The sequence below is a fragment of the Xenopus laevis genome, chromosome 2S (genome assembly GCF_017654675.1).
Source record: "Xenopus laevis strain J_2021 chromosome 2S, Xenopus_laevis_v10.1, whole genome shotgun sequence".
NCBI classification, from domain to species: Eukaryota; Metazoa; Chordata; class Amphibia; order Anura; family Pipidae; genus Xenopus; species Xenopus laevis.
In genome coordinates this window covers 47,231,696-47,259,186 of record NC_054374.1, presented here as the reverse complement: position 1 = coordinate 47,259,186, position 27,491 = coordinate 47,231,696, and the positions used below count along the sequence as shown (strand labels likewise).

The following is a 27,491-nucleotide window of genomic DNA, read 5'->3' as shown; positions in this document are numbered from 1 at the left end:
CAGCCGCACGAGCAGTTTTGTTGCCGGAGCACTAGCGCCGAACGGCTAGTGCTCCGAAACTAAACAGGATGCTCATGTGCGCTATCTTTATAGAGGGATGGGGCGACAGAGGACGCCGCCTCTGGGCGCCCTCAGGGCAAATCCGGCCCTGCTGGCTATTATGTTAGACATCCAGTCACTCCAGCATTTATACATTACATTTTTGTCTAACTAACTATATTAGAAATATTTTTTATTTTGCACAACTCATCTTATTAACCCAGTTTTTATTTTTATACTAAAACAATTCCTTTAATGTCAGTCTGGCAGACCCATAACTGGACAAACTTAGGGCTGACTAGATTTTTTTTTCTTATTTACTCCATAAAATATAATGAAATTGTGATTTCCTTCCATGGAGTATTCCTGGGCTGGGCTCACGTTTTATTAATAAAATGAATGCTTAAGTCAAGTAAAGAGACTCTAGCAGTAATCTTAGACTTCAATGTGTTTCTTTCCTGAGACAGTAGTAACACACCCCCTCAATACACACCTTACATGCCCTGTTTGGCAAGTCTAGTATAAAACATTAAAGGCAATGAAGAAAAAAAGTAATTAGCAAATTTTCTTACAACAGAACCTTCCACTTATTAACGGTTTTTATTAAAGGAGAAGGAAAGCTCCAAGACAGTTTATTGCCAACAGATATAGCAACAATATTGCAGGCTAGAACGCTATATTTATTCTGCAGAATGCTTTACCATACCTGAGTAAGCAGCTCTAGACATGGTCGCTGTTAAGGATAGAAGCTGCCATATAAGATTGGTATGACATCACTTCCTGCCTGAGTCTCTCTGCTCACTTACAGCTCTGAGCTCAGATTACAGCAGGGATGGGAGGAGAGGAGCAAACTGAGCATGCTCAAGCCCTGCCCTGGAGGTTATGCTGAAAACAGGAAGTCTGATACAGAAGCCCATGTGTACACAATAAAAGGAAAGAAATGCTGTGTTTCTTTTGACAGAGGACTCAAAGCAGCATTACTTTGAGGGTTTACAGGTGTATTTATATAGACCTATCTGATAAAGCTTACTTCATTTTAGCCTTTCCTTCTCCTTTAAAGGTTTATATGCTTTTTAAATAGAAAAAACAACATTGAATTTACCATTTCAGCCATATTTTCTGCAGGAGTGCTGAAAAACTCTATTGGCTTTGCTGCTGGTTTGTGGTAGTCAGATCCAGTATTTCCAATAAGGTGAGATTGTATAGATTTTGCCAGTTGGAGGTTAGCTGCGATAAGTTCTGTAGTTGTGTGAGGTGGAGAAAATGGTGCATATGTTTTTCGTCTTCCCCACTGCAGGGAGACCAACAGGTCTTCCAATGTTCTGTAAGAAATGAAAATATCAAAACTACAAATTCAATAACCACATTTATACAGCAAATGACAAATATGATTACCTTAAAAAGCGGGATGGCACTCGGAGCCCATTGTTTTCCGAAGTTGCCTCACAAGTCGATTTATTGCCAGACGACTTTGGAAAACAAAGCGCTCCGAGTGACACCCCACCGGTGATTTAAATTCTAGCTGGCAGGAAGGCTTTTTTCAGGGGGATGCATAATTTATTATAATGCACAAGTTTCAGTGAGTCATGACAGATGATATCACTAAGCACCAATTATAACTGATGATGTCACTAAGAAGCACCATTTGTAAAGATTTCATTTACAGGATATTCATGGCTTTTGTGTACAGGTATGGGACCTGTTCTCCAGAAAGCTCAGGACCTGGGGTTTTCCAGATAATGGATCTTTCCGTAATTTGGATTTTCATAAAAATCATATAAATAAATATAATTAAATGCACCCAATAGTCTGGTTCTGCTTCCAATAAGGATTAATTATATCTTAGTTTGGATCAAGTTTATTACAGTGAAAAGTGAATCCTTTTTAAAAATTTTGATTATTTGATTATAACGGAGTCTATGGGAGTTGTTCAGTTCGTAATTCAGAACTTTCAGCATAATGGGTCCCATACCTGTATTATATATCAATAGTACTCATCTGAAAAGCCTTACTTTTGTGTTTCAGACATTTCATAGCGGAATCGTTCCCTTTCACTCAGCAAATCCTGGATGGCACTTTGGGCATCTCTGTTTTGTCGCTGCAGATTTGTCCTTATGTTGGTTAGTTCATCTGCCATTACTCTGTAAAGACAAGACCCATTTAGTTTTAACATGCTGAATTTGAATACAATCCACATGACAGACAAGAAATGGCAGTTTTTGTACCAAAAGGAACAAGTGCATTTCTAATACGTCAGTGCAAAGCCCTTTAGTCTTCCTAATGTATTTTCAGTTTGGCTGTCATTATTTCTGCCATAAGAATATCTAGTCCCATAAAACTGTTAGACACTGGCAATATAGGTAGCGTTTTAGCTTTTAGCTCACAATAATTGTCTTGGAAATTGGGAGTATATTCCCAAATGAGTGAAACATATAAGGAAGCACCATGCAGTTAGCTGTAATTTGTAAATGCGCCCCCCCCCCCAAAACAAAGCTATATTTTGGTACATGAATGCTGGATATTTGGACTGCACTGATTTAGTGTGGGGATCCAATCTGAATTTGTGTATGTTTTGTAGAAGAATGTAAAGGGCAAGTCAACCCCAAATAAAAATTTGCCTAATAAAGGAAAACATTCTTAGCAACTTTGCAATATACATTACAAATTTTCTATGGTTTTTAAGTTATTTGTACTACAATTGAAAGCAGTGTTTATCGGTCTCTATTCTCTGCCCTGATGTCTAAGATTGATGTAAGACAATGCAGCTAATTAACAGACCTGTCTTTGCTGGGAAACCAAGACTTTTGCAACTTTGTTTAAAAAGTAACAACCAGTTACTTACAGGATGTACTTTAGAGCCAGGAGCATAAATATGTTTTTGTTCCTCCTGCACCCACACCTACAGGCTCCATGAACCCCCAGAGATCTTAAAGTTCTAATCTGATCCACTCAAGACAGAAGTTAAGAGTCTCTTAAATGCTAGAAACGGTTTACTATTCTATTATGGCACTTGGAACATAAATTCTGCAGAAATGCCTTTTCCATTCAAAGAAGAATGATGACATACCGACTTGCAAGGAACTTGCTACGCCACACATCACACTGTATAGACATGCGTTCGAGCTGCTCGGAGAGTTGAGCTGTATTCTTGCCCAAAACCTCATTCTCTAAGTTAAGATGATTCTTCTCGCGAGCCATACGCTCAAAGTGATACTGCAGATCATCTCCTACGGAGGCCACCAGCAACTTTTTCAATTCTCGATTTACCTAAAAATAAAAAATATGGGAAAAAAAGCATTTTTAGCAAAATCCTTTTATAATCTACTATTATGCATCCCTTACTAAAAAGTCACTTGAATGATTGGATAAGGGCAGGACTGCGCCACATGAGACTATGCACCTCGTTCTGCGTGTTAGTTATTTCTACTTTGACTTAAAAGCCTCCTTTTGAAGGAAATTAAACTAAACTTGTTGGCTTGATAATAAAATACTTTTTAACTTTAAAATGCTGTAAGATGTTTCCATGAAATAACATTTAAAATCCTATAAAAGAAAACATGTGAAGAAGCGTACCTCAGTCTGCACTTTAAGCTGGTTGGCAAGACCTTCTTTATCTTGCAATAATCGTCTCTCTGAATTCTTTAACTTTTCTAGGGCACTTTTAAGTTCAGATAGTTGTTTCCAGGGATCAATGATGCTCTCTGCTAATTCATTTGTGCTGTTTCCATTTGATTCTGGGTGTTTAAAATTCTTAGTTGTTGCTCTATGTGTAATGGCTGCTTTTGGTATTAGAATCCGGAAAGCTTCAATTTCAACAGCTTTGCCACTTTGCATTTTTCCCAGCTGAAGCACCCCTGGGCTTAGTGATGGTGACGCAGTGCTTTTCCTTTTTGGGCTCTGAGTTGCCTTAGTGCGTGATGAATTAGCCTCAGATTTCAAAGGTGCTTTGGTTTCCATGCCATCACCTGTTCCTCTGAGAGGAGGAGAGGTTGCCGAAGCTGAAAGCATAAATAAAAGGGTCCTGTTATTGAGTCATGGAGGAGAGGATGCCAAAGCTGAAAGCATAAATAAAAGGGTCCTGTTATTGAGTCATGGATTTATTGAGTTATGGCTTATTGCTGTACATCCCAGAGGATGTAACACATTGTGTTAAACTGTATGGCAATGGTTATAAAGTTGTAGTTAATAGAAATACTTGATGATATGAAGGAATAACAGAATTGTATTGCATAAAACTTTGTGTTTGTGGTCCTGTAACAGACATAATCCCTGAAAATCTATATGCTATTAACAAAATGTGTTATTTGATCTGTATTACAATTACAAATGGACAAGTACTTCACATAATATGGAGACCAACATGTATAGAGGAAGCAATAATCTGCATGAAAGTATAGATATACATACTTCTCAAGGTTTCCATGGCAGCTGCCATTCCTGAGCTGTGGTATGTTGATAGTATCTGTGGAGGCAAATGGACATGAATAGAAATAGATTTAGGAATCATATGCAGTGGTGAAGAACTGCTTACAATACATTGGTGTCACCTATGCACAAAAAATGTAAAAGGCATATGAGGGCAACCATCCTACATACCTAGAAATAACTGGAAAAAAAACCCCCAAGGATATTTTTCTGCTGGCACCATACAAGAATCAATTGTTCAGTATAAAAATAAAAACTGGGTAGTTAGATAGGCTGTGCAAAATAAAACATGTTTCCAATATAGTTATCCAAAAATGTAATGTATAAAGGCTTGAGTGACTGGATGTCTAACATAATAGCCAGAACAATACTTCCTGCTTTTCAGCTCTCTTGGTTTTCCCTGATTGGTTACCAGGCAGTTACCAATCAGTGACTTGAGGAGAGACCACACGGGTCATAACTGTTGCTTTTGAATCTGAGCTGAATGCTAAGGATCAATTGCAAACTCACTGAACAGTTATGTCCTATGTGACCCCCCTTCAAGTCGCTGAGAGCTGAAAAGCAGGAAGTAGTGTTCTGTTATGTTAGACATCCAGCCACTCCAGCCTTCACACATTACATTTTTGGATAACTAACTATATTAGAAACGTTTGTTTTTATTTTGCACAGCCTATTAACCCAGTTTACAGTTTTTACACTGAACTGTTCCTTTAAGCGGACACCTCTCAATGTATACAACTAATAATTAATAAACATTAAATAAAAGTGCTTAAGGGTTTTTTAAGTGGTGTAATTGCTGTGGTGGAAAGCCCATATACTCTGCACTGCTAATTCAGCCTCCTGAAACAATGTGGCAAAAGTCAACAGATTCAAGGAGAAGAAAAGCTCAAAGCACTGGGGGTGCCACATGTTATTTATGAAAGATATTAAAAAAATTGTGGTGAAGGACCACTCTGAGGTCAGTCTGGTATAAATTTTATATTCAGGAATGCATTTATTCACCACCTGGCGACCCTCTGAAATACCAAGATTCCCATAATAATGGCTGATCAACTCTGCAGGATAGGGACGCTGGGCTCCAGAGATGAAGCCCACAGTTACCTTTATACCCTACAACTGCATGGGATGCTTGGACTTCTTGTTTAACAGCAAAAGGCTACAAAAGTCCATGAAAATCACGTAGCTCTCGGTCTCAACGTGATACTCACCTCCTCTGCGACCAGCTGCCCTAACCCTTCACACAGGAAACTGGAAAGTATTCAAGAAACAGCCCAGAACCGGAACTAAAACAAAATGAAACGCTTGAGACTGACGAACGGGAACTGGGATACGCGAACTTCGCGCGTCACTTCCGTACACTGTTACGTAGCGTAGCAAAAGCTTCTGGTTCTAGCTTGTTGCCAGGGAGACCACGGAGAGGGACGCTTGAGAGAGAAGCTGGGTTACAGACAACACACAGTAGCGGCTCGCGCTATCTACAATGGTGAGTAGCAACTTGTTGTGGGATGCGCATTTTTATTTGCTTACTGTTTTGTTTTTTAGTGGAAATAATATTATGATATGCCACAAGTGGGGACATTTTACGTCGCATTATCTCTGCAAATGTCTGCGGGGAAATAGTCTTGCTAAAGTCTCTGTTTAAAACTGCTCCTCTACTTGTCCTTTTAAATATGCTAAAGGCAATGTAAGAGGAAGACGAGAGAACGGGTAACTTTTAGGATGAAGAAACAGGGGGGGGGTCATTTATCAACACTGGGCAAATTTGCCCATGGGCAGTAACCCATGGCAACCAAATTGCTGCATTCATTGTTCTACTTGCAGCTGGCTTTAAAAAGCTAATCACTGATTGGTTGCTATAGGTAACAAATTTGCCCAGTGTTGATAAATGAGCCCCCCTCAGCCACTGCCCTTAAAGGAGAAGGAAACCCCCAGGGCGCTAAACCCCTCCCCCCCTCCCCTGTGCTGCCCCCCCTCCCTCCTCCCCCCTGGCCTACCTGTCCCCCTGGGCAAATGCCCCTAACTTTTTACTCACCCTCTGCGCAGGTCCTGTCCACGGAGTACGCAGTCGCCATCTTCTCCCACGCGCGTCTTCTTCCTGCTCTGATCGGCGTTTTCTGGCGCATGCGCAGTAGGAACAGGTACCGGTACGGCTCTACTGCGCATGCGCCGAATGTCACGAAGTGAAATCGGAAAACTTCGTGACATTCGGCGCATGCGCAGTAGAGCCGTACCGGTACCTGTTCCTACTGCGCATGCGCCAGAAAACGCCGATCAGAGCAGGAAGAAGACGCGCGTGGGAGAAGATGGCGACTGCGTACTCCGTGGACAGGACCTGCGCAGAGGGGTGAGTAAAAAGTTAGGGGCATTTGCCCAGGGGGAGGGGTAGGCCAGGGGGGAGGAGGGAGGGGGGGCAGCACAGGGGAGGGGGGGAGGGGTTTAGCGCCCTGGGGGTTTCCTTCTCCTTTAAAGATAGATGTACAGTCAAACTGAAGATGAATTACACATCACTTCAGAATTACACTCTCTACATCATAATAAGTTAGTGTTTGCACTGTATACTTTTATGGCCCTCTTCTGCTACTGCATGAGACCTATTACGCATTTACTTGCGGGTGGTGCTACGGGAGTCCTGTATGGGAGAGCAGGTACACTGTAAACTGGCGTATCTCCACCCAGGGTCAGGACAGGCTGAACTGTAATACCCCTCCCTGGGAACTTCTCTGATCTGCAATACACATACACAGTGGAAAGGTTGATGGAATTATTTGGCAGAACACTATAGCTTTAAATAACAGTGATGCAGGTAGCCTGCCAGCCAGGAGCAACTTCACTGAATTTAAGGAACAGTTCAGTGTGAAAATAAAAACTGGGTAAATAGATAGGTTGTTTAAAAATAAAAAAATGTTTTCTAATATAGTTAGTTAGCCAAAAATGTAATGTATAAAGGCTGGAATGACTGGATTTGTAACATAATAGCCAGAACACTATTTCCTGCGTTGCAGCTCTCTAACTCAGCGTCTTGAAGGGGGGCCACGTGGGACATATCTGTTCAGTGAGTTTGCACACAGAAACTATGGGAGCATGCACACTTTGCTTGTATTCTCCTGCTTCTCTCCCAGCGGCCCTTTCTCTCTCCCAGCAGCACTTCCTCTCTCCCTCTTCCTTCCTGTCAGCTCACAGAGGGTGGGGTGCCTTACACAGCTCTCCTACACTTACAATAAAATATTTTGATGAAAGGGAGGTTACATAGACAGAGGGTGATATTTTGGTTTGGGGGAGGCTAAAGGTGGCCACACTGAGGCTGACATAAAGGCCATTGCATACGGCAGTAAGGTTAATTGCTGGAGGAAAAACATTCTTCGGTTACTTTAGTGATGTGTATGTTTTCCCATCACAAATATTACTGCTGGTGGGAGAGAAACTAGGGATGTTTTGTCTGCTGCCTTATCTCCGAATTACCATCTGCAACAAAATATGCCATGTGCCATTGTCTTAAAGCTAATTTGTAATCCTGTGAAAGTATAACGTGATGGAACTTTGAACTATAGACGCCTAGATTATTTAGACTAAATTAATTTTACTTTAGTTTTGAGATAGTCAGGGTTAGATTACTATGTGTAGAGTAAGTGGGTACTTCCCCGAGCACATTAAATATAATAATTTAAAATAATAAATGGGTTCTGGCACCCTACATTTAGTCGATTGTGGCACCACAAGTATGTAAAGGCAAAAGACAGTGGATCTTGGCATCCCAAGTACATACAGTGACTAGTAGTGGGCACTGATCCCCCAAGCACATGACCACAACACAATGCTGTCAGATTAGGCACAGTCTGACACTGTGCCACTGATTTGCTACCAACACAGGCACTGCTGGGCACCGACAACCATATCATTTAGAGACATACAAACAATTTGGAACTTCACACACACACACATTCTATTATGTACTCCTTTCTTTCTGCTATTCTGTTATTTGCTTTTTATTTCTGTGTCTTTTGCCTGCTTTCCTCCACTTTCCCCTTGTCCTCCATTTTCTTTTAACTCTTTGTCACATACCAGTAACTCTTATTCATTCTTATATTTTTATTGTTTTTTTCCATTTCTACTTTCCTGAATTCACTCCCATCAGTTGAAAATTCATTTATTTGCTCAACCTTCTGTTTTTTAAATTCCTTCTCCTACCCTAATCCCATTTCTTCCTCTTCTGTAACACTTTTCTTTTCTTCTGCACTTTCATTTTTATCTATCCACTTCCACCGTGACCCCTCTCCGCCATTATGCAAGGGATGGGTTCTGATGGCAGCCATTAGGTTGTTGCACTCAAAAGACCAGAATCATTGGGGAAGGTCATGTAATGCATGCCTGGACATTCTTCCAGGGAGATGTTCTTACGCTCTGCCTCTAATGAATTCACGCAAAAGTGCATCAATCCTTATCCAGGGAACCGCTATCCCTTAAGTTCTGTCTCAAATCCAGTAATTAAGGAGGAGAGCACTTCAAGCAATACTGCTGTGATTCGATTTTATTTGTGGACTACAGTTTTCACAACATGTTTCGGGCTTGATTGCCCTTTCACAGCAGTATTGCTTGGAGTGCTCTGGATTTGGTGCATGCCTAGACTCTTTATTCATTGCTGACCTCAGATCAAGTATTCCTTTCATCTCTGCTACACCTTCATGGCTGCTGCACTTTCCAACAAATTTTAGGGACCAAAACATGGAGCAGAAACTGGATTGGCTGGAGTGAGGTGCACGTTTCATTCTCCAGCCAATCCAATTCCTAGCAGCTGTACCAGGACTTAAACTTAAAGGAACGCACCAAAGCTGTAGCAGAAGAAAGAAAATATAGTTCATCTTAGTTGTTATGGATGTTTAAATAAGCAAATATGCAGTAATTACAGTCCCACCTGACATAAGTATTCCCCACACCAAACTGGAGACAGACTACGCACCAGTAGTAAGGGAGATACAAATGCCACTTTGTTTGTCTCTTTTTTTTTTTCCTGTGTCAGGCTTGAGAGGTTACTCCCCATCCTGACATTGTACTAGAATTGTTATCTTTATTGATATAATCAGTTATTATATAGGTGTAGTCGGTATCTAATAGATTTCTAATGCACCTGTGCTATTGATCCATTGCTGGGTCTGGCTAATGTTTTATGTTTCCCCAGTAATATTTTTCCAGAAATTACCACTAGGGGGCATTATCAAACTTGACATAACATCCTAATTAAGTTATTCTGACACTCTGCAAACATCCTATATAAAATGTGTATGATCAGTAATAATATACTAGGGGTGTATTTCTGTTTCTTCCCAGTTGTATTCTATTTATGTTTTTTTGTTTTATGGCAAAAACAATAATATTTTCTCCAAATTAAGCATTTTGCTAATAAGCTGGCTTTATGAAAACAAAAGAGTAATTGACTACTTTGGCACTAGATTCTCAAGGGGTTGGAGGCACACATAGGTATGCTTCCTTCAGTTCAGTGCAAAAGTAAAAACTGGGTAACACGATAGGCTGTGCATAATAAAAAATGTTTCTAATATAGTTAGTTAGCCAAACCTGTAAAATATAATGGCAGGAGTCACTGGATGTCGAACAGAACAGAACACTACTTCCTGCTTTTCAGCTGTCTAACTCTGAGTTAGTCAGCATTTGAAGGGGGGCCACATAGTACATAACTGTTCAGTGAGTTTGCAATTGATCCTCAGCATTCAGCAACAGGTATGGCCGTGCCCCCCCTAAAGTCACTGATTGGTTACTGCGTGGTCACCAGGGTAACCAGTCAGTGGAAACCAAGAGAGCTGAAAAGCAGGAAGTATTGTTCTGTTATGTTAGACATGCAGTCCCTCCAGCCTTTATACATTATATTTTTGGCTAACTAACTATATAAGAAACATTTTTTATTTTGCACAACCTTTCTATTTACCTAGTTTTTATTTTTATACTGAAAAATTCCTTTAACTTGCAAGTCAAGTCGCACCCCCACTGGACCTGGTGGTCCAGTGGGGGTGCGACGGGACGGGCGCCCAATTTAAAGGTCTATTCGTTAGTTCCTGGGTGCGATTCTCTGTAGTTCTAAGTTGTGTTTGACCCTGCCTGTTCTTAACCAAGTCTTGTCTCTGCCTGTCCTGACTCCTGCCTATATTTTGACAATTCTCTCGGATCCTGTTTAAGCCTTGGTCGTTTTTGGTATTTACCCGGCCTGTGACCCCGATTAAGTTTCTGTCTTCCTGTTACTTTACTGCGCTTCCCGTTTGGTGTATTTACCTGTGACCGCGGTTACGCTCCTGTCTCCTACATTCGTACTGCTCTGCTGTTGTGGTGTATTGACCCAGCCCGTGGCCCGTTCCTGTAAAACGAGTGGTTCCCTTGCCTGTCCAGAACTCTCTTCCTGGTCCACTCAAACTAAGACCTGGCGGCACCCGAGTAGCTGAGGGCTCCTCCCGCAGTGAAAGGTGGTTGTTAAAGGCAGAAGATACTAATCGTAACAACATGTCTGGCCTGCGTCCACTGATGTTTGTGCTGTGCACATCAAGTCATTCCCATGGGCAAAAGTGCTGCCCAAGTACTCTTGCAGTCCAAGGGATAAGTAAATCTAAGTAAAAAATTAGGGATGCACTGAATCCACTATTTTGGATTCGGCGAACCCCCAAATCGTTCGTGAAAGATACAGCTGAATAACGAACCAAATCCGAACCCTAATTTGCATATGCAAATTAGGGGTGGGAAGGGAAACAATTTTTACTTACTTGTTTTGTGACAAAAAGTCACGAGTTTTCCCTCCCCACCCATAAATTGCATATGCAAATTAGGATTCAGTTCGGCCAGGCAGAAGGATTTGGCTGAATCGAATCCTGCTGAAAAAGGCAGAATCCTGTATCGGTGCATCCCTATAAAAAATACATAACTTCATCTTCAAACATTTTATAAACAGCAATAGAACTTGCTATAGTAGCAATATTGTGTCTTAACATTTTTATATGTTCTTCATATAATGTATAATTATATACAATAATTAGCACTGCTACCTTTTTTGAGTCCTGGATTTGAATCAAACCATGAATCTTTACAAGTTTTTCACTGTGTCTGCGTGGATATCTTCCAGGTACCAATCATGAAGGTTAACTGTGTTCTCAAATTTGACCATAGTGTAATATGTACATTGTAAAAATAAAATAATAATTATGTAAGTTGCTTAAAGGGCACCTGTTGGGTAAAATTTTTATCCCCAACCACAGGTGCGGGCTAATAGAGCCCATATTCCGGTTGGAGATAACAGTAGTTTTTTTTAAAAAAAATGCCCCCTGCCAGCACTACGCTTCCTGCACGGGGAGGGAGCTCCTGGTGCGAGCAGCCATGTTGTGTTACTTGCAAGGCGCATGTGACGTCACACGAATGCGCATAACGAGCAATTTGTGGCACATTTTCATTATGCGCATGCGAGCGACCGGACATGGCTGCTCGCACCAGGAGCTCCCTTCCGGTGCAGGTAGCGTATTGCTGTTTTTTTTAAAACTGCTGTTATGGGCTCTATTAGCCTGCACCTTTAGTTAGGGATAACATTTTTACCCAACAGGTGCTCTTTAAAGGAATACTCTGTGCCAGGTTCAGAAAATTCATGGGAAGATGCTGCCCACCCACCTTGCCATAAATTGTCATGTGCTAATGGGATTGTTAAAGGAGACCTAAAGAAATAGGCTAGAAATGTTGAACATTTTATGTTTTGGGGCAACCACAGCCCTTTAGTAGGGAAGATCTGTACCTCCAAAAATGCCCCAGTATCTCCCTATCTTCTTTTCTGCTGATTCACTGCACATATTATGTGCTGCTGTCACTTACTGAGTTTAGGGACCCACTCAAATTATAGCATATAAATGTATATCCATTGGCTGCCCCAAAAAAAACGTAGCCGCGGCGGTGTTGGTGCGGCTTGTCTTCTGCGCATGCGCGCCACACGCCTTTTGTGCATCGTGCGGTCGCGGATGAGCGTGCCGGTGCCGACAGGTTTATGGGTAGGAGGGGGCCCCTGGGACTGCCAGGAGGGCCCTTGTTTTGCAGCCCGGTTGGCCCTCTACAATCCAGTCCGACACTGATTAAGGTGATTATACATGCACCAATATAAATTGCTAGCCCATGCAGACGTAATCAACAGCTTATTGGCTGTTGGGCAGCTTAAAAATCACATCAGGTGAGACCCACACCTACTGTAGATGCAGTCATCCTCCAAAGTGTCTTAGTAGGCTTGCATTATAATCCATTTATTGGGGTGCCAAAGATTGTACCACCTGATTAGGCCCAGCACACAGGTGGTATTTTTGAGCAAAGGTCTTTACTTGTATAGCCAGCTTTACACTATTGACTGTGTGATTGCTGCCAGAGCAGATATGCAATTTTTTTTATTTTGGCCTTGCTTGAAATTCTTAAACTTGCTACCAAGTAACCTTTGGTTACAGAAGGGAGTTCACATTTTATTCCACCCTCAGGGCAAAGAACATCTAAAGGCTTGTGAGATAACCGGTCATAGAGTTGAGACAAATTTAGATTCCACAAGATATAGTAAATGATTTATAGAGTTTTTCTCCTTCAACCTTGTGCTTGTTCAATCTTCACTTCTTTGCTGGGTTCATATTGAAATGTTCATGTTATTTTCCTCCTCTTTTGCATTATCCTTTCGTATTTCATATGTTTTTTTGTGTAGGGATGCACTGAATCCCGGATCTGATTAGGGAATCGACTGAATCCAAGCCATTTTCAGCAGGATTAGGCCAAATCCAAAAGCCTGACCGAACTAAATCTGAATCCTATATAACAGGAGTTGCATGCGTGTATTAGTGTCTGCTACCAGGGATTCAGCCAAATTATAGACTACAGGGTACGGAACATCCATAGTTTTTTGTTAACAAGGACATTAACCAACAATTTAGGCAATTATTTTACATAAGAAGAAGTCACATTTTTATAGTAAAGTACAGATTTAACAGAAAATGAAATACTGTATTTGGGTTTGGTTACCTTGTTAATAAAAAATCTACATGCTATAGGCCAGTGCTGTCCAACTTCTGTGGTCCAGAGGGCCGAAAAATTTTCCGGACTATTTAGTGGAGGGCCGATAATGGAAGCCAGTGTTGACCACTCCCTGTTTTTTAAACCACACCCATGTTACCACAAGATCATGTCCACATTAATTGTGGTAGCACACCAAAAAACCAAATGGTTGCTGCTCACTGCAGGGATATCACTATCACTCATATGTGAAAAAAGTTGTCATATTAAAGGACAAGGAAAGGCAAAAATAAAATCCCATTTCTACTTTCTTTAATGAAAAAGAAACCTATCTCCAATATACTTTAATTAAAAAATGTGTACAGTTTTTATAAGAAACCTGACTGAATGCAGTGAAATTCTTCAATATGGGGGGGTTTGTGGATGCACACCTAAGGCCAATTTCAAAAAGTATAATTTCAAAAAGTATAAAGCCCTGTCTAAGTAATTCAAGTAAATATGCCAGTGCATGTAATTTTGAAACAGGGTTTTTTTGTTACAAAGTTATGATCATAATATTGATAAGCCACCATACCACGTCAAGGTAAAACCCCACATGGTGGTCCCTAACTTATTTATCTTTAGTCATAGTAAACAAGGTACATTACCTCTCTGTAGTAGCAATTCTTTGTATAAACATCTCCTGTGCCTTGGTTTCAACTCTGTGCTAGATCCTCCCCCGCCAACTGCTGAGCGGCTTTTAAGAGGGAGAGACTGCCGTGAAAATGCAGTGAAATTCTCCCTTCATTTACTGCTGTGGATAGGAATTGTCAGACGGTCCCTAACTGCTGAGCGGGAAACAATCATACTTACGAACAGCAGGGGGAGCCCCCGCCTTACTTACCAGCCATGCAGAATTCAAGCAGCTTTGTTTATGGCAATCCCTAAGCAGCCCACACTGAGCATGTGCAGGGTCAGGCAAAGATGTTTAACAAAGTTACAAGATGACAGCCCCCTGTGGCCAACTTTGAAAGCATAAATCATTTGTTTGTTTAGGCTTTGTGGTGCAGAAAGTTCATGCTTATGTTTAGTATACAAAATACAGCATTTCTAGCCTTATTCTATTTTAGACTTTCCTTGTCCTTTAAGATATAACCTTAAATCCATATGCCTCCTCTTCTCCTTGGATAACACAGCACCCCAGCACATAATTAAACACTAGTGATGGGCGAATTTGCGCTGTTTCGCCTCGCCGAAAAATTAGCGAAATTCGCGAAATGGGAAAAATTCGCGAAACGGCTTTAGGATGTGAACAATAGAGGTGTCACAAGTGTGAACAATGTAGGGAGATAACAGGTGTGAAAAATATAGGGGATTTGTCTGAATTTGAGGTATAAACAATGCAGGGGCCAATTAATCTCTGTAGTGATACCATTTAAAATTTACCCATGGTAAACAAAGAAAGCAGGTAGGGGGGGTCGGCCCGCGTGCAGCCAGTTGGACAGCCCTGCTATAGGCAATAGATTTATAGTATAGTTTACCAAAGCCCGTCCTAGCTGGAAAAATGCAGTGTTACTGTATCATACTTGGTCTATGGTTACTAACCAGTACAGATATGGGATTCCTTATCCGGAAACCCCTTATTCAGAAAGTTACGAATTATGGAAAGGTCATTCATAACTGCAAAACTCACCCCTTCTGTGCTATTGATTACATTTTGTAGTGTGGCTCAGTGTATAACTGAAATCACTGTTTCATTGAGATGGCACTTGTATTTAAATCGGGCAAAGGGAGGGTAGTGCATGGTACAGTTTAGCTGTTGTGTGGCTTAGAATATGGCAAGCACATAAAATTGCTCCAGAGGTTGGTTTGGAACCTGACTGCTGTCAAAGATCCAAAGAAAATGAAATAAACTGTAAACACATCGGTAACTAAAAGAGATTACCCAGAGAGCACAACACGTCTTATATCTTCATAATCAGTGTATTTATTGTAGCAATGCCATGCAGTACATGTTTCGACCCAACAGCCTTCCTCAGGTGCATTTAAAATTGACACAAGCAAGTGAACATTTAAACCCTACATCCCACCAACAAGTTACACCAGCTCCACATTTTGACCAGGTGCATAGGCTGAACGTATATTGCAATTCAAGCATATAGACTGAAACCAGTCCAAAAGAACAGTCCAGAAGAATAGTACAGGTATGGGATCCTTTTTTTGGAAACCCATTATCCAAAAAGCTCAGAATTATGGAAAGGCCATCACCCATAGACCGCATTTTATGCAAATAATCTAGATTTTTAAAAAACGATTTTCTTTGTAATAACAATATAGTACCTTGTACTTGATCCAAAACTAAGATATAATTAATCCTTATTGGAAACAGGTCCCATACCTATACCTGAAAATAAAGTGTATCTAAAGACTAAACATACAAAAAAAGCATTTCATACTAAAATCTTCATTCATGCCTAATGGTTCTATTTTATCAGTTTCAGTACATTTTCCGCCACCTCTTTCCACAGTAAAATGGCTGGGCTATGTTCATTTAGAAAAAAGTGTTTCCCCACAGGTGATTTGACCAGATAAGCTGGTCAAATCTGACATACAAGAGACAGCAAAAAATTCTTGGGGCCCCCTAGACATGGTATGTTTCCATGTTTGGGATACAGTAGTAATTCCATAATTAAGGGTGAATACATAACACCCCCCTAAGGGAAATAAAATACCAATTTTGAGGTACTAAAACTGCAATTCTGAATCTGTTGTGTATGCACTTAAATGCCCATGCAGATTAATGTACATAGGACAGACTAACAGACCTGTGAAAATGAGGATAAGGGAACATAAGTATTCTATTAATATATTTGATCCCGAAAAAAGAAAACTCCGGTGGAGAAACACTTTTTTCCAAATAAACATAGCCCAGCCACTTTACAGTGGTTAGTTCTGGAATAAGTACATGTTCTGCAAAGAGGTAGCGGTAGGACACACTTATTTACACTTACACTTATTGTAATGTGAAGCAAGCTGGATTCATAAAATGGATACCATAGAACCATTAGGCATGAATCAAGCTTTTTGTAAGTTTAGTCTTTACATACATGCTTTGTGTAAGCAATTGCACTTTATTTTCAGGTTCTGTTCTTCTGGACGGGTTTCAATCTATATCTTTGGACTGCAGTATACTTTCACTGAATACAATTGCTGGTAGGAGATTATACTCTTTAACTTATTATGATGTAATCAAATATCAATATGTTTTGTAAGACTGACAGAGCTTTCTAGGAGTAGGCCACTAGATGGCAGTACTTCTTGGTTTCTTATTAACTTATGCACCTAGCCACACTTTGGAGCTGTGGGATGTAGGGTTTAAATGTTCACTTGCTTTTGTCAGTTTTATATGCACCTGAGGAAGGCTGTTAGGTCGAAACATGTTGTGCATGGCATCTCTTGGGCTGGACTGAAAATTTTGATCGGGTGCCTTTGAAGGCACCCAAACATCCGCCATTGTTATTGCTGAATCATCAGATAAAGGTAGAATTCTATTATTTCTACCTGTATATCGGGCGACTCAGCTCTACACGTGTGTATCAAAATGAACAATCTTTCTTGGAAAGATCCTTTCCAAGAAAGATCGTAATTTTTACATCTATGGCCACCTTTAAACATAAACAATCATTTTTATTGACTGGATTGTACACCAGTCACTTGATAAATAGACACAGATGTTCAGTATATACAGTGCTCACAACTAGAACCTTTAGAAGTGCTTTGCCCATTAGGGGTCAGTAACCAGTCTGTGGACATTCAACTTGCAAATGCCCAACCACAATCTATTTAGCAACTTCTGCTTTATATACTTCAGAATATTGACCCCCCCCCCCCCCCATCACCTGGCAATTTATGGAACTGCCAGGAGCTTACTTTTACATAAGAATGGGAAACACTTTCTAACTATAATTTGTATAAACTCTACGGGACTGCTTGCAAACAATAATGAGTAACAACTTTAAGGGGCAGATTTATCAATGGTCGAGGTGAATTAAAATTAGAATTTCAAGCTATTTTTGTGTACCTTGACTAAGGAATAGTCCAAATTTGATTCGAATTTGAAAAAAATTAGAATATCGAAATTTATCATGTACTGTCTCTTTAAAAATTCAACTTCGACCATTCGCCATCTAAAACCTGCTGAATTGCTGTTTTAGCCTATGGGGGACCTCCTAGAAACAATTTGGAGTCAATTGGTGGACTTTGAAAAATCAATTTTTTGGGGGGAAATTCGAATTCGGCCGAATACAGACCTATTAGATCAAAAACGGACCTATTCGACCAAAAAGAACTTAGACTTAATTTCGGTTGGTCTTTTTGAATTAGAATTTCCAAGTTTTTTCAATTTGAAATTCGACCCTTGGTAAATATGCCCCCTAACAGTCATCTACAAAAGAAAAACAAAACCTTCACAATCTGCAATCATCATCTTTTCAATTTCCATTGCTGATAAACTAATCCTAGGGAAAGCACCTTCAGTGGCCCATTGTTCTGCAACTGAATTCTGCACTTTTTCCAGGATTTGGTACATCCTTATTTTATATAAATCTAATTTGTAATTTATTACTATATAATTCTGTATTATTTAGGCTATAATTAGTAATGAATGTCTGAAAAGCTCATGTGTGCAAAAGACCTTTGGTCCACAGTCTAAATATATGAACATAATTCATATGGATGATTTGGGAATATTTAGTATGTCCAGGACAACAGCCCCTGTGCTGCATCCTGTGATATTTTGTGCATGGTTATGGGTATGTCCTGGTTATAGCTGCTCCTAGCTGTTGAGTCCATCACATGGTTTGTCAGATCCACTATGTTAGTGACTAACCTAGAGAATTCAAAAGTGATAATACCAGATGCAGTAGGATTTAGTCTTTGTCCCACAATCCAGATTTAACTATGCCAGCGTGAGCACACAACATGTATTTCTAAAAACATGGTAATAATATGATACATGCAGATTTTATTATGTGCAAGTAAGTTTGTATTGTGCCATGCCTAAACTCCCCTTCTTTGCAGGATCAGCTTGATAATCAAATTTTAAATTTGAAAACATGGCCAAGGTTAATTAATCTTGCATGTTTTTTCTTTTTACCTTGTGAAGAACTAAAGAAGGACGAAATAGATCTGACCTTGCAACAAACATACCATTCTTATTAACTTGCTTTAGTACCTACGTTGTTTAAGCAATAAATCAGTGTAGTGATGCAAGTACAAGTCAGCTCTGCATTTCACGTGGTGCTGCAAGTGATTAGTGCTATTAGTTATCTTCCTTTGTGTATAGTTACATAGTAGTTTAGGTTGACAAATGACAAGTCAATCAAGTTCAGCATTGTGCCATAAATAAATTAGGTTTGAGTTCTGCAGCTGGAAGTCTATGAGCTGGATGTGAATTTTTTATTGCCTCCGGGTCTCCATATCTGTTATCTCTGACATCATCATTTTAACATTATCTGGGAATATTGTGATAGTGACACTTAAAAAAATTATTGGCATGTCATTCATAGGACCAGATGTCCTGACAATTATTTTGTAAAACCAGGAGAAATCCCAGTTGGCACTGCTGAGCATCTCTGGTGTTGGGTGGCTTTATTGGAAGCAGAACTACAGGCATGATTAGGCAATATGGCACCTCATACATTGGCTTCTTCAGGTTGGGGAGAGAATGGCACATGCCTTTGAGATTTGAAATAGTCATGCAATGTGACAGCACTCCAAGGAATTTCAAACAAAAAAAGTTGATGCAAAGAAGGTTTTATTAGATCCAACGTTTCAGTTCCATATTAGAGCATTCCCTGATATGCTTGGGACCAGGGGTTTTCCAGATAACTGATCTTTCCGTAATTTGGATCATCATACCTTGATAACTACTAAAAAATTTTGTAAACATTAAATAAATCTGATAAGCTGGTTTTCATACTAATATGGATTAATTATATCTTAGTTGGGATCAAGTACAAGGTACTGTTTTATTACTACAGAGAAAAAGAAAATAATTTTAAAAACATTTTGATTATTTTATTCTAATGGAGTCTATGGGAGACAGCCTATCTGTAATTCAGAGCATTCTGGATAAAGGGTTTCCGGATAATGTATCCCATAACTGTATAATATACAAATATATATAGAGTAAGGGAACAGTCCCTACATGCCACATTTTTTTTAAGCTGCTTTTATCAACATTTCAATAAATTTTAGCATGAAAGCAAGAAGTGCTGGTAACTTTTGTTAGGTAAAGTTAGGTACATTATAATGGTCTAGAATCTCCCTCATCAGTAGCTTTAGCTTTTATAGAATATCCTTAAATACTGCACCTCTTAAGCATTGGAATTCACTTTGAGTAGTAATACATTTGTTCTTACTTCTTACATTTGTTCTTACTGCATTTTATTGAAAGAACTGGATGGGTTTACGTTGGCTGAATATAATTGTTTAGGAAATAAAACAATCACTGAAGTTTAAACATTTTTGGAGTCCATCCATGATGTTGGAAACATCTGAAAGAACCAGCAAATTTGTATTAATTGGATTAATGATTTTTAATTGGATCCTTGATTTTGTACTCTCTGTGGAAATGAGCACAAGTATATGAGATATCACTATATGACTATGTTAGGTTCATATTTTAGTCCAACAACCTTATATAAGATCAATAGACAGCAATAATGCAAAATAATATCAACATGCTTTGTGGCAAAATTACTCCAGCAGCTCTGCTGAGTTAGTTAGTACAGGTATGGGATCCGTTATACGGAAACCGTTATCCAGAAAACTCTGAATTACGGAATGGCTCCCATTGACTCCATTATAATGAAATAATCCAAATTTTTAAAAATAATTTCCTTTTTCTCTGAAATAATAAAACAATACTTGGACTTGATCCCAACTACGATATAATTAATCCTTATTGGAAGCAAAACCAGTCTATTGGGTTTATTTAATGTTTACATGATTTTTAAAGGGCACCTAAACACATATTAACAATCTGACCAGTACAACCTAAGCACGTTTAATCAAACTACATATATAGTTTTTTTGAAAAAACTGCAGGTTTTAAAAAATCCCTCACATTTTCAAATAGGTTCTTTCACTGAGGGAGTCCATACTAAGACTATAACATGCAAATTTCAGGAGCATGCTCAGATCGTAGCATTGACCAGTATGTTACCCAGAATGCCTTGTTTAAGTAAACTCCTCCACTCGAAGTATCATGAGATTTCCCGTTCTTGTCCCCTGCTGTTGATGTTATTATGCAAATGAAGGGCACACACTAACTTCCAGAAGGTGGCAGCACTACTGAACAGCAGTAGTGATGTGTGGGCCGACCTGAGGCCCACGGGTCGGGCGGGTTTGGGCCGACCCCTGGACGAAATGCGCGGGGCGGGTCAAGCTCTTCTCCTGCTCTCCTCGACCTAGTACTGCTGGCTTCCGGCGCCGGAATTTATAGACTTCCGCCTGCCCCGCCCCTTTTTTTACTTCACTGTGGGGCGGGCGTGTGCGAGATTTCTGACCTACAGTTGGCTGGGAAGATATAGGTAGGAGGAGCCAGTGAAATCCAAGATGCCTGCCACAGCTAGAACTGCAGTGGAGATAGGGGAGATCTTGCAGAAGGTATAGTGAGCTGATGATTTACATTATACAAACAATTCTAACTGTTTTAAAAATCAGATCTCTGGAACTTTCACATAGTGGGGCAAATTCACTAAGATTCGTAGTTGCGCCAGGTGTAACTTCGCCACACTTCGCCAGGCGTAGTTTCGCCAGCGCTCCGCAAATTCACTAAAATCCGAAGTTGCGCTCATGGGTAGTGTAAGGTTGCGAAGTTGCACTAGCGTTGATTCGCGAGGCTACGCTAGCGATGGTTAATTTGCATAAGGCGCCAAATTCAAATTTCAATGGAGGAATACTTACAATCACTAAAAATGCCTGGGAAACCTTCAAAACATCAAATAATTTTTTTTTTTGCCCTACACATGTGCCCCCTGTATAGTTAAGTTGCCATGAGTTAGAAAATGTAGGGGGGAAGGAGGGGAGCCCCAAAAAAATGTTTTGATCTTTTTCAGCCTATCACCTATAACAGGGGTCCTCAAACTACGGCCCGCGGGCCAGATACGGCCCTCCAATGTCATTTACCCGGCCCCCGCCCACGCTGGCAATTGGGGGGCGCAATATACAAAAGGAAATCTTTTTTTTATTTTTATTTTTCTCTAAATTTTAAACTTTGTGCGGCTGCCCCAGGCCCCCTGCAGAGTTCCGCTCTGCTTCCGACTTCCAAGACCCAGCCAGGCAGTCTCTACTTGTCCTGCTGGCTGGATCCGTCTAGAGGCAGCAGGGCAGCAGCAAACCGGCCCAGCGACTTGCGCATCCATCCAATGATGCGCCGGCATAAAGAGAGGCGCGCCGCCGCGCTGGCGTGCGCGGTGACGTCAGCAGGGACCTGTGCGCCTGTGTAGTGTGGCCTGGGCCCTGGCGCGTCGTATGGGTGCGGCCGGCGTTCTTGCATGAGGCGCCTCTGACTCGTCTGACAACAAGTCTCCTCCTCCTGGCTCCTGAAAAACTGTGGGTGGCTGCCTGTGCCTGGTGAGTGGCGACTGAACTGCTGCTGATATTGGACACACAACAACAGGTACAGACTTGGGGGGGGGGCTGGGGGGTGGAAATGCATTTTTTTTGTCACAACAGGTACAGATTTGGGGGGGGGCTGGGGGCAATGAATTTTTTTTGGCACAACAGGTACAGATTTGGGGGGGCTGGGGGGGCTGGGGGGGCAATGAATTTTTTTGGCGCAACAGGTACAGATTTGGGGGGGCAATGAATTTTTTGGCACAACAGGTACAGATTTGGGGGGGCTGGGGGCAATGAATTTTTTTGGCACAACAGGTACAGATTTGGGGGGGTTGGGGGCAATGAATTTTTTTGGCACAACAGGTGCAGATTTGGGGGGGGGAAATATTTTGGGTGCTGCTGGCTGGCACATGTACATATTGGGGGCAATATTTTGGGTGCTGCTGGCTGGCACAGGTACATATTGGGGCGATATTTTGGGTGCTGCTGGCTGGCACAGGTACATATTGGGGGCAATATTTTGGGTGCTGCTGGCTGGCACATGTACATATTGGAGGCAATATTTTGGGTGCTGCTGGCTGCCACAGGTACATATTGGGGGCAATATTTTCAGGGGTGCTGCTGGCTGGCACATGTAAAGATTGGGGGCAATATTTTGGGTGCTGCTGGCTGGCACAGGTAAATATTGGGAGCAATATTTTGGGTGCTGCTGGCTGGCACATGTACAGATTGGGGGCATTATTTTGGGTGCTGCTGGCTGGCACATGTAAAGATTGGGGGCAATATTTTGGGTGCTGCTGGCTGGCACATGTACAGATTGGGGGCAATATTTTGGGTGCTGCTGGCTGGCACAGGTACAGATTGGGGGCAATATTTTGGGTGCTGCTGGCTGGCACATGTACAGATTGGGGGCAATATTTTGGGTGCTGCTGGCTGGCACAGGTACATATTGGGGGCAATATTTTAGGTGCTGCTGGCTGGCACAGGTACAGATTTTGTGTGCTGTTGGCACAGGCAGAATATCTTGGCTGCTGCTTGCATGGATAATTGATGGATTGCACTTTTCTCTTAGTAGTTGTGTTAAAAGTAAAATGTTGTGGATATTCTAGTATTTGCACTTTGTTTAACAGGATAAAATTATCCTACTGTTTTGGTTTTTATGATATTTTTTTAGTGTATTTTATTTTTGTTTGTTAACATTACATATTTATATAAAAGAAAAGTTTAATTCATTAATGTGTTGTAAGGTTTCTTTATTAAAAAAAAACTGTAAGTGATTAGGTGGTAAATGGTCCTACAGAACGGGGGGGGGGGCGCTGATTGTTCATTTTTTTTTTTAAACTATAGTCCGGCCCCCCAACAGTCTGAGGAACCATGAACTGGCCCTCTGCTTAAAAAGTTTGAGGACCCCTGACCTATAATATAAAATATAATATAGAAATTCTTTTTTGGGACTTAGAAAAAATGTTAACTTTTTTTGAAGCAATCCCTATCTACTCTATTGCGCTTCGCCTGGTCTGAGGTGGCGAAGGAAGTCTAGCGTAAAAGGTAGCGTTAAGTACAATGCGCGCGTTAGTGAATTTGCGTAGTTACGTCCGTTGCGAAAATTCACCAGGCGTAAGGGTGCGAAGTAACACTAGCGAATTTACGCCAGCGTTCGTTAGTGAATTTGCGAAGTAACGAAAATGACCAACGCTAGCGAATTGACGCTAGCGTTAGGCGCTTCGGCGCTTAGTGAATTTGCCCCAGTGTCTTTACTTAGTTAAAGTATTTAGTTATGATTGGTGCCCTTTAAGGTATGAAGATAAAATTACGGAAATATCTGTTATCCAGAAAACCCCAGGTCCAGGGCATTCTGGATAACAGGTCCCATACCTGTACTGGTTTGGTCTGACTGGAAGAAACATTGCATCTGAGTCCTACAAACATTCATCCATAATCTCTAGTAGGTCACTGGTACGTAAGATGCTAACCAAGTAAATTGTAAAACAAATGTAAAAAAAAAAATCTACAATTTGGCACCTATTGAGGAACAAAAGCATATAATGATGTGGGAAAATGAGGATCAAACCGAAACCAGCACCCCAAATTATTTTGTGTATATACTCTGTTCTCTGTATATGATTTTTATTTGCCCTTATTCTACTTAAGTGAGCAAGACTTAGCACTGGGGGCATGTGGCAGAAGTGTATCACTTGTTTACAAACTTCTAAAATCCCCCTGAAAATGTATCTACTTGTGTAGGTATGGCACTGGCAGGCAAATCAAACGAGTCCAGACCCTCATACACACCATATAATATTACAGCAGCAAGATGGGCACCAAAACTCAGCCACTTTCCGGGAGTTATTAATACTGTTTAAAATATAGTAAATAAAAGTTGCTAAGCTACACACAAACAATAAAGGAGTAAGTATTCAGAAGTAATGCTTTGTCATATAATAGTAGGAAATATTTCACTTTTTAATTTGGATGTTTCTGGAGCATACTTAATTTATTCATAATCCTATTCATGTGGTAAGGTAAGCCAGCATAATTACTGTAAATACACTGCAGCATTTCCCAACTTGTTTCAACTTCCCTGCTAGATACACTACGATGTGAAAAAACTAAGCACAAGGTGTAAGTGGGGGCATTGAGACTGGTGCCCCAAGAGCGAGGGTGCATAACATATTTGTTCCCCTATCCCTGGTGATTTTAGCTTTATAAACAGAAGTGTATGTAAATTCTTCAGAACTCTATACAGTATTATGAAAAATACATGTTCAGGTATAGGACCCATTATGTGGAAACCAGTTATCCAGAAAGGGAAGTGTAACGGGCCCGAAGGCACAGTAATAGTGTAGACCAAAGAGGAGACCAGACCAGGTTCGAGGTACAAAAGGGTTTATCCAAAGAATCGTCAAAAATACAGGCAAAAGGTCAGACCAGGCAGAAGACAAGCAAAATCGAAGAACAGGCAGGAATCGGTACACAGGAATCAAATAGATAATAACACCCAGGAACTCAGTAGCAGGAACCTATAGTTGGGCAAGGATTGGCAGGGGAAGTATGTTTAAATAGTCTCTGAGTTGGCGCCAAATTTTGACGCGCTTGCGTCAGACGCAGACGCCAGCGTCCTCACGTTGACGTCTCGACGCCGGCGCCCGATTCTGACGCCGGCGTCCGTTCCGTCGCCGACGACCAATCCTGGAGTGGGAACAAGGTGAGGTCATAGACCTGTGCCCAGCAGGAGCCATGTGGTGAAGCAGACGGTCACCATCTTGGACGCCATCTTGAAGACCAGAAGTAGATTCCATTACAGTACCCCCCTCCTTAGGGGGGGCCTCAGGACCACCGAGTCTAGGGGAGAGAGGGAAAAGCTTATGGAATCTGCGAACCAAGATGGGCGCATGGACATCTGAGCTCCTGACCCAGGAGCACTCCTCGGGACCGAACCCCTTCCACTCGATGAGATATTGAAGAGTGCCCCTGGAAAGACGAGAGTCCAAAATCCTCTTCACCTCGAATTCCTGGTGATCGTCAACCAGGACTGGAGCTGGGGGAGAAGAAGAAGAAAAAGACACAGCAGGTTTAAGGAGAGAGACATGGAAGGCATTCGGGATCCGCATCTCTGGAGGGAGTTGAAGACGAACCGCCACCGGATTGATGATTTCAATGACAGGAAAGGGACCGATGAATCTGGGGCCAAGTTTTGGGGTAGGAATCTTCAGGCGGATGTTACGGGTGGAAAGCCAAACTTTGTCACCAGGAGCATAGGGTGGAGCGGAAATCCTTTTCTTGTCGGCAAACCTCTTCTGGACCAGAGAGCTCTTCTGCAGATTAGAGGCAACAGCGGCCCAGATAGCCATCATGTGGGCAGCCTGATCGTTTGCGGCAGGAACATTGGTGAGGAGAAGATCCTGAGGGAATGCCAATGGGTTCTGACCGTAGACACAGAAGAAAGGGGACCGATGCGAGGAAGAATGCAAGGCGTTATTATGGGCGAACTCGGCCCAGGGAAGGAGATCTGACCAGTCGTCTTGGCACAAGGAAACATGACAGCGAAGAAACTGTTCCAAAGCCTGGTTCACTCTCTCAGCGGCTCCATTGGACTGTGGGTGATAGGCAGAAGAGAATTGTAAAGAAATGTTGAGAGCTTTGCACAAGGATCTCCAGAATCTGGATACGAATTGTGAGCCACGGTCAGAGACGATCTCGGCAGGAAACCCATGGAGACGAAAAATATGTTGGATGAAAAGCTTGGAAAGTTCAGGAGCAGAGGGAAGCTTGCGAAGGGGAATGAAATGAGCCATTTTACTGAACCTGTCAACGACAACCCAGATAACAGTGTGACCGGAGGAGACAGGCAGGTCTACAATAAAATCCATGGCAAGATGAGTCCAAGGACGAGATGGAATGGGTAATGGAAGAAGGAGTCCTTTGGGAGGAGAATGTCCAGACTTGGAAATGGCACAGATGGTACAAGAAGAAACAAAGTCTTTGACATCCTTTCTCATGGATGGCCACCATACCAGGCGAGAAAGGAGTTCGGTGGTCTTCTCCACTCCGGGATGGCCGGCCTGTTTAGAACTGTGAGCCTGGGATAGAATAGACTGGCGACAATCAGGTGGAACAAAGGCAACCCCTAGAGGAATATTGTCAGGGGCGGAAGCCTGGGCGGAAAAGATTTGCGAGGCCAAGGAGGGAAATAGGGCAGCGATGATCTTGGAGGAAGGCACAATGGGTTCAGGATCTTCGGAGCAGGGAACTTCAGGAACAAAACTTCTAGACAAAGCATCAGCCTTTCTATTTCTAGAGCCAGGACGAAAGGTAATGACGAAGTTAAAGCGGGAGAAGAACAGTGACCATCTGGCTTGTCGAGGATTCAAACGTTTGAGGGACTGGATAAATTCAAGGTTCTTATGGTCTGTAAAGATGGTCTCGGGAATGGAGGATCCTTCCAGTAAATGTCTCCACTCCTCCAGGGCGAGTTTCACTGCCAATAACTCACGATTCCCCACATCGTAGTTCTGCTCGGAGGAGGAAAACTTCTTAGAGAAGAATGCACAGGGATGTAACTTCCCGTCCAAGGATGATCTCTGTGACAAGACAGCTCCAGCTCCCACATCTGAGGCGTCGACTTCGAGGAAGAAGGGAAGAAGAAGATCAGGGTGTCTGAGAATAGGTGCAGAAGAAAAGGCAGTTTTCAGGGATTCAAAGGCTTCCAGGGCAAGAGGAGGCCAGTGCTGTGGTTTACCCCCTTTGCGGATGAGGGCCAGGATAGGAGAGATCTTGGAAGAGAAGCCTTTAATAAATTGTCTGTAATAATTGGCAAAGCCAATAAATCTCTGGATAGCCTTGACACTTGTGGGGAGGGGCCAATCAAGAATTGCAGAAACCTTGGCTGGATCCATCTCGAAACCCTGCTG

General features: G+C 41.6%; 2 protein-coding genes across 3 annotated transcripts in view; one reads left to right on the top strand and one right to left on the bottom strand.

Annotated features, from left to right (window-relative positions):
• blzf1.S (basic leucine zipper nuclear factor 1 S homeolog) overlaps positions 1–5,785 on the bottom strand; it is a 7,591-nt gene extending 1,806 nt beyond the window's left edge. The window contains 6 exon segments of the mRNA NM_001091048.1: positions 1,142–1,361; positions 2,052–2,180; positions 3,107–3,306; positions 3,613–4,037; positions 4,447–4,501; positions 5,673–5,785. Coding sequence (NP_001084517.2) covers positions 1,142–1,361; positions 2,052–2,180; positions 3,107–3,306; positions 3,613–4,037; positions 4,447–4,474 — 1,002 coding nt within the window. The 5' untranslated portion in view covers positions 4,475–4,501; positions 5,673–5,785.
• A 30-nt stretch (positions 5,786–5,815) lies between these two features.
• Positions 5,816–27,491, top strand: part of nme7.S (NME/NM23 family member 7 S homeolog) — a 92,799-nt gene continuing 71,123 nt past the window's right edge. The window contains exons 1-2 of one of the 2 annotated variants that reach the window (XM_041583742.1): positions 5,854–5,947; positions 16,597–16,668. Coding sequence is in view for 1 of the 2 variants with exons in the window: in XM_018249211.2 (XP_018104700.1) it covers positions 5,945–5,947 (3 nt within the window). In the remaining variant the exon portion in view is untranslated. Of the gene's footprint in view, positions 5,948–16,596; positions 16,669–27,491 lie in introns of both variants that reach the window. The other variant, XM_018249211.2, reaches the window with a different exon arrangement.